Source organism: Anopheles merus, chromosome X, assembly GCF_017562075.2.
Source record: "Anopheles merus strain MAF chromosome X, AmerM5.1, whole genome shotgun sequence".
NCBI classification, from domain to species: domain Eukaryota; kingdom Metazoa; phylum Arthropoda; class Insecta; order Diptera; family Culicidae; genus Anopheles; species Anopheles merus.
Window position 1 is genome coordinate 4,735,315 of NC_054081.1, and position 7,752 is coordinate 4,743,066.

General features: G+C 49.8%; 1 protein-coding gene across 2 annotated transcripts; it reads right to left on the reverse strand.

Annotated features, from left to right (window-relative positions):
* Positions 1-84: 84 nt before the first annotated feature.
* Positions 85-6,354, reverse strand: LOC121597078 (ionotropic receptor 93a). 2 transcript variants are annotated; one of them, XR_006005376.1, is made up of 18 exons: positions 6,227-6,354; positions 5,938-6,090; positions 4,917-5,053; positions 4,719-4,842; positions 4,473-4,631; positions 4,335-4,396; positions 3,946-4,269; positions 3,776-3,875; positions 3,559-3,707; positions 3,310-3,480; positions 3,148-3,219; positions 2,967-3,076; positions 2,832-2,877; positions 2,096-2,258; positions 1,968-2,027; positions 1,741-1,901; positions 1,084-1,666; positions 85-1,001 (listed from the first exon to the last, which is right to left on the reverse strand). XR_006005376.1 is itself a non-coding variant. In XM_041922576.1 (17 exons), exons 1-17 carry the CDS (start codon positions 6,348-6,350, stop codon positions 1,148-1,150), a joined length of 2,634 nt encoding a protein of 877 aa, XP_041778510.1. In that variant the 5' UTR covers positions 6,351-6,354; the 3' UTR covers positions 85-1,147. The 2 variants fall into 2 exon arrangements, 1 of the variants encoding a protein (XP_041778510.1); XM_041922576.1 differs by having other exon boundaries at positions 85-1,666.
* Positions 6,355-7,752: the final 1,398 nt, after the last annotated feature.

Genomic DNA, 7,752 nt, shown 5'->3' on the forward strand with positions numbered 1-7,752 from the left:
TGTAAGCGCTTTGGAGAACTGCACCCCGAGTCATATACCCGTTTCGATTGCCATTTATTTTGTCGCATAGTTTGTTGTCCGTTTTCGCTTTATTGTTTGTTTTTGTTTTAAATGAATACAATCCTATGCATCTGACACAACTCTCATCGCGTGTTTGTGGGTGTTCCTGGTATCCCGCCGTGCGTGGGTGTGCGTCCAGTGTAGGCTTTGGAGCTTGGAACTCGTTCGGAATAGCGCTGAAAGTGCTATCCTGGGAGGCTCAAACTGTTCGGTGTCCGCTGGAGAAGCATCCAGAGCCGTTCGGTGTGATTGGGAGCCGCTCGGAGCTACTGTGGAACCTGCGACCCTTCAAAAGTCATCCCGAGCTGTCGATCAGAGTCTCGAGGATTCAGTGCCAACTCAAAGCGATATGCAGTTGCTCGGAATTTTGTTTGGACTCGTGGGAGTTGCTGGGAGTCGTCGCAACCATTGGAGTTTGAGTCGTCGGAGTGGTCCGGTGCTGTTGAGAGCATTCAGAACGGTTCAGAATGATCTGGGAGTGCTTCGAAATATCGAATATAAACAATTATTATTTGATTTTTGTTCAAATGTTCTTTGAACCTCCAGTTAAATGTACAGTTTCAAAGCTTTCGGGAAATTGAGTGCTCTTGAGTTGATTATTTCTGATTCAGATTCATGTTTTGGAATCAATATTACAAATGCACCACTGAATCTGAATTTCAAATTGTGTGTCCTCATGCATCCTAAACGACTTATAAATCTCGAAAGATGCCTTTAGGTCCTTACGAATTTGGGTCCTTCCAAAACAGTTTGTAAAGAAGATCTCTTACAGCAACAAGCATGTTTGTACGCTTTGCGTATTTTAGTATAAACAAAACTGTAACATTTACACCTATTGTATCATCACCAGTGTGATGATCAACCGTATAGAACGAGTCTACGAATGGTTCCAATGACTCAGCCGATTCTCGAAAGGCTTGTACGCTTCCGAAAGATCCAGACTGTGGGATGGGAATTTTGTACTGTAATTAGTTAACATAACTGGTTACTACCTCAAATAAAATAATAGTACTACTGATTCACCAAGATTCAGATGTGAGCGTGACTGCCCCAACACTCCCACACACCCAGGCATCTTCACAGCATCTTAGTCACGGTACGCGACGGTGGCCGCCCGCGCTGCCCGATGCTTCCGGTACCAGGCGACGGCAAACTCGCACACAAACACGAACAGCCCGCTCACGAAGCCAAGCAGCAGGATCCAGTACGAACCGGCCATATCCGAACTGTTCACCGTGTGGTTCTGCACGTCCATGACCCGACCCGTCCCACTGCACTTGTCCTTCGCCGGCAGGTACTGGGCGACCCAGCGCTGAATGAACCCGAACTGGTGCATCCGCTTGATCTCCTCGTTCACCAGCTCCAGGTACGGGCTGTCCTTCGGCATCACCAGCGCAATCTGCTCGTCCAGAAACTCGTCCGTGCTGAGCGCAAAGTCGCACCGGTCCGTCCGCAGGAACTGGCGCTTCATCAGGTAGCGCAGGTTGTTCCGCCAGTCGATGTGCACGTGCTGGCCAGCCTCGATCCGCTCGACCAGCTCGTCCGTCAGCTCGCCAATGATCTGGCTGCCCTTGTACAGCTGCATGTACTTCGGTTCGGTCGAGTCCTAGTCACCCGCGGAATGCAAGATAGGAAATACTTTACATCGATGGGAGAGGAGATGACCTGTATCACCCGTACCATTAGCATCTCCTCCAGGAAGGTACCGCGCCGAATGCTCCACGTCATGCCGCGGTCGTTGCGCAGCAGCTGCATCACCCGATTGACCGGGATATCAATCTTGGGAAAGGTTAGAAAAGCGACCAGGTTGCCACAGTAGGTGGTGACTATCACCAGCACGACTATAGGGAAAGATGACATTTGTTACTACAACCTCCCAAACCCATTCAATCGCTCGCATCACGTACCCAACCACCAGGTTCCGATAATGATTCGTCCGCTGTCCGCATACGGTAGGTATAGTCCTCCTTTTGGATGACAACATTTGACACAGGTTAAACTACATTAACACAAGAAGGAACGCTTTGACACAAACCTTGCTGCAGTAGCGCACCATAGATGTACCAGAAGCAGTTGTTCACCTTCCCCAGTCCGGTATCGGTCGGTTTGTTGTGCACCTCGTAGTACGGGCTGAGCTTGTTGATCGCACATAGGATGGGTCCCATGAGGGCGACAGCTGCCGCTAAGCATAGCCATGTCTAGAATCAATTCCACAAACGCAACAACTCTGATTATATCTGTGTCTTCAATGTAAAATCTTGAGATTTGTAACTCTTAATGATCCTGTGCAATTATTAATTACCAGTTCTTACAACGATACCTATCATCTAGCGATTCTGATACTCTGGGCACACTCTCTGAACTCCTTGTGTTGCGATGTGCTAATTATTTCACACCAAAAAGAAGGCATAGATGTACTTCCTGAAGTCACCGAGAGTCCAACAAGTATGCAGAGTGCATCAGATAACCTGTTGGAGGACTTAATTTATCATTCGATGCGTCAAAGGTGCCACAAACAGTAAAAAAAAACGAATCTTGAAGATTTCTTGCATTATTGTCTTAATATTCACGAATCTTGATGATTTCTTCATGAAGCAATACTGCAATATTTACGAATGTTTGATATTTCAATCTTTGAAGAATGATGCTCCAAAGGTTCATGAATTATACAAAATCTTGATTCTTCAAAAATCCCTAGATCCTCCCTTGTCCGTAATTTAAGTTTATAAATACATTCCAAAGATTAATTCATGCTATTATTTGGTACGTACGTCCGAACCAAAGGGTGACAGAAACAGGAGCACTCGACTCAGCTCGCTGTGTGAGGGCGTTGAGAGAAAAGCAGATAAAACCTTGTTAACGCTGCGAAAAAGAGGCACACCACCCAGCTCAGCACACAACATTACCGTGGACGGGATATGACGAAGCTGTACGTCTGGATGCTGATCGGGTCGGTGAAGCTAACAAACTTCTTCTGCTTTTCGTTCACGGTCGCACCGATGGCAGCTAGCAGGATCTGAAAGGGTAAAGACACGAACCTGAACCTTGGCTGTGCGTCTACACCTGACCCAAACCGGCCATCCTTACCTTGTTGTTGACGAGGGTGCTGAAAATTTCTTGCGGAATATCGGACGAGATGGTTTTCAAATCGTACACGGACTAGTGGCAGCGATAAAGAAGTCGGAAAAGATCGCGGAGTTCAATGACTGGTAGGGTCTACAAGGGGGTGAAGCTATGCCTCACACTTACAGATGTGTTCCCTTCGATCAGCGATCCATTAATCTCCGCCGGCTGTGAGATCACTATCGTGTAGGTGAAGTTCAGCTTGCGCGATAGCTCGTTCAGGATGTCGTACACGACACCGCTGGAGATTACAGGGCTGCCCGAATCGTTGTACGACACGAACTGCCACGGTGGGTTCTGTTGCAACAGGAGTTTGAAGAAAATGGAGATATAAACCACCTACACTACAGCAGCCATCCCTGGTACCAAACCTACATGGTAGCTGTAGAAGATGAGCTGCACACCACGGAAGCCGTACTGCGAGTGGGGAAACAGTGCGTCGGTTAGCATGAAACCATCCTGCGGCGACCAGTAGCCAATGTCCAGCAAGGTGTACTTTCTGCGCTCCTGCAGGTCGGCCCCATCTGTCAAATGTAATGACAGCACAAAGTACATTGCGCCCCGTTTCTCCCGAGCTCCTGGCCACTCTTACCCGTCAAAAAGTCGGTCCTATAGACGTAACCCCACGTTTCGGCCGACTGGATCTTCCACTGGGAGCACTTGTTGCACTCATCCTTCGATGTGATTGCAGCCTGCAAATGGCACGGAGTAGAAACCCGCCGCAACTAACGATAACCACCACCCTCGGAAAACATCCAATACCTTTATCATTTGCAGGAACTTCGTTTTGCGCTCCTGCTTGCTCGGGCGTATGATTTCCCACTCCTCGTCCGATATCTGCCCAAACACGACCTGCTCCTCGCGGATCAGCTTCGACAGGCTGCGGATGAAGTGCAGCAGGTACGACTCGATATAGCACAGCACGCTGACCGTGCAGTTCTGCACCTTGCTGCCACTGTTGTACACAAACGCGACATTGTCACCCTCGTTGATCAGGGTGGACTGGGTTGTAAAGTTGCCGCTCGCTTTCTCGGTGTTCGGTATGAGGTAGAGCCACTGGGCGAATGGGTTCACCAGCTTCAGGTCCTGATCAATGGCAGAGGAGGAAGATTAGAGCGGCGTTTCCACCGTTGAAGCTACAGGCGACGAACCTTCGCTATCTCCATGAGCAGCGTCAGCGTCGCTAAGTTGACGATGGCGATGAAGTTTCTGCCTGCAATGCAAAGGTGCATGGAAGTTGCCTGATAAAGTGCAGGTAAACATTGAGCGCGATTGGGCTAGAACCTAACCTGTGTACGCTGTCGGTATGCCGAGCAGCGTCCGGCGGATCTCCTTCCGCTTTTCCCAGCTGTGGGTCGGCGCGTTGATCTTGAACTCGGTCAGCGTGAGCGGCTTGATGCCCTCCCGGTCCTCCAGCAGGGACAGTATGCAGCGACTAATTTCCGCGTCTGGAGAAAACGTAAAAGTAGGCGCGAAAAGCGTTCATGTCCCCAGTGGCCGATGAAACGAACCGCCCGCTGGGCCCGTGCGCTTACCGTAAACCTGATCGTACAGCAGGGTGGCCGTGTGCCAACCGATCGCCCGCGAGCTCTTCATGTCGAGTATGATCTGCGACACCTCGTCGAACGCGTTGCTGCCGGACCCATCGCTGCGCGGGATCTGTGATGGGGAGAAGTCCGATTGATTGAGTGTGTGTGTGTGTGGAGGAGTGTTGCCGAATGCGTCTCACCGACCATGATTGCGTTGTTGGTGGGCAGCCGCGGACAGTCCGGATCGGTGATGCTCAGCATTACCAGCCGCTCCCGCACGGCCTCCTGATAGATGTCCCAAGTGTTTTTGCAGCTCGAAACCGACAGGACGGCGGAGAAATCTTGACGGGCGTTTTAGTGAGCACACTGTTTGCACTGACACACACACACACACGCAGAGACACGCACACAGACAACAGACACAAACACAGACAACATCCACACTAGTGATGTGCTCTCTGGAGCGGATCCACGATTCCGATCAGATTCCGACTATTGTTAGTCCGATTCTGACTCTGGCAAAATGAGAAACACTAGTACCGCCCGGAGTCGGAGCCATCCGAAATCGTAGTCGTCCGGAGTTAAAGCCCTCTGGAATCGTCCGGAGTCGAAGTTATTCAGAGTCGTCCGGAGTCGTTCAGAATCGTTCAGTGTCGCCCGGAATCGTTTGGAGTCATCCAGAGTCATACGAAGTCATCCGGAGTCGTCCGCAGTAAAAGTTGTCCGGAGTCGTCTGGAGTCGTCCAGAGTTTTCTGTATTCGTCCGGAGTCGTTCCTAGTCGTCCAGAGTCATCCAGAGTCGTCTGAAGTTGTCCAGAGTCAAGCTCAATGGGAGTTGGAGTCGATGGGAGTCGGTGAGAGTTGTCCGGTGCAATGTACTTGTGATCAGGCATTGTGTTTCGTTGACTTTTTATGTCTTCAACTTTCCAAATGCACTTAGTATACAGGCCTTTGTTTCGAGGTCAACTCCAACTCCAACTCCGGGTGACTCTGGACTCTTTTGGGCGCGATTCCTGACGATTCCGGACGACACCGCCCGCGACCGAAGTACTCCAGACGACTTAGAATCCAGACGACTACGACTCCGGGTAATTCCCGACGACTCTAGGCTATTCCGGACGACTCAGGGCAACTCCGGGTAATGCCGGGCGGACCTACCTTCCGGAGTAGGTTCCGAAATTTTCGGAGTCGGATCGGAATCGACACCAGAGTTTCACACACTCACCCCGCTTGAGATTGATGCTCGTCCAGGAGTAGTACTTCACGATCAGGCCCCCATTCTTCAGATGCTCCCGGATCAGCTTCTCCACGATGTTCTTCGTCTCGTCGAGCGTCCTCTCGTAGTCGGCGCCGAGATACTCACGATCGAGGATGATCGCTGCAGCGGGAAGGAAAGTTTAGTTGCAAGGGACAGTTGCACAGCGTTCCTTCCAACGTGGGGCGGTTGAGTGAAGACAGCACCGGCACAGTTTGATTGAGAATAAAACACAAAAGTGGCGGAATGTTCAACTTGCCCATGGAGGCGTTCGTGGACAGAAGCGACGGGAAGTCATCGCCGACAGCCGGATCGGGTCGCAGCACTAGCAGCAGCAGCAGCAGCAGAAGTATCGACCAAAGACCAACTAACCGCAGCACCATTTTACCGGAGACTGGCGTGTCCGGGCCGCAAACCGTTCCCTTTTTGTTCGGGTTTTCCGCCTCGCTGGAAGCTTGTCTGTAGCGGGGAGGTGTCGTCTAAAGGTCAGCAAATGCATCGCGCACACACACACACACACGCGGCACGCCACCTGCCACATTCATAATTGAGCATCAATTTTCTCATCCGTGGTTGCGGTTTGCGTGCTGGCACCGGGCAGAAGACGAGTCATGTATTATCCAGCGCGCAACAGCCTTTTGGGGGCTTTGCAATATTGAACAAGGCAATGCTGTCCTGCTGCTGAAACGGCAGACGCATCCGACCGGCCAGGCAAGGTGTGAAGGTTTTCGGAAACGTATCAAAAAGGCCTGTCCTGTTTCGGAAACGGGCACGTTCAAACAGGCAGGCAACGAACCCGCCACGTGTACGTTCAAGGACCTAGCCCCGCCGGACCCGGTTGAGGTTTTGCAGGAGATTTGTAGGGGACGAGGAAGAAGGAGCGGAGGAAGGAGGATGGAGGTGGTGGGCGACGGCGAAAACTAACTTTTATTTAACGCACAGAATGGTAAAAAAATATATTAAACGAACCTAAAGCACACGCACACGTGCTGGTAATATTGGAGCATATTTGCCGTACAGCCATAATATAAATAACGAGATAGAGGGAGGAAGATAGCGAGAAAGAGGAAATAAAATATGTTTAAAAAAGTAATTATTAAAAGGAGTAACACACACCCACCCAATGCTACAGTACGATGTAACACGTTGGTTACTTGCTAGTTGTCGCGCACGTGGTTGGCTTTTTCCCGCCAAAACGTCGGCGTCTCGTGTTTTTTTTGTTGTTGTTTTTTTCTGAATTCCCACCCCATTACGAATGCGAAACTTATCTATGTACAGGCTTAAAGCGTTACGTGAATTGCTATATAATGTTATGTTTATAAAATGGGGTTGTCCTCTATACAATTCTTGCAGCATGCATTTCCGCTCCATTCAGGCTTCCTCGCTATTGCTCTTCCTTAAATCGCTTTCGCTTCTCTTCTCTCTCTCTCTCTCTCTCTCTCTCTCTATCTATCTCTTTCTCTCTCTAGCTATTGAATGCGGTAGTGGAGTGATACATGAGATACATCGCTAGAAATATTGGGCTTTTACATGTACATGTATATAAATATATTACGGGTTTTTTTTTGTTTTTAACGTTTACTTTTTTTGTTCAAATATAGGCTCCCTCCCCTTACACCAACTCTTGCACATTTGTGGATTTTGGAGGGAGGGGACATGCGCGAAAAAGGTTTTAAATTGTAAATTTAAAGTAAACGGAAACGAAGACGAAACGCGATAGGAGCTTAAAATCTACCCCCGTCCAGCCTCTATCGAATTGCCATCCCCGTCCCGACGGTCCCGGTC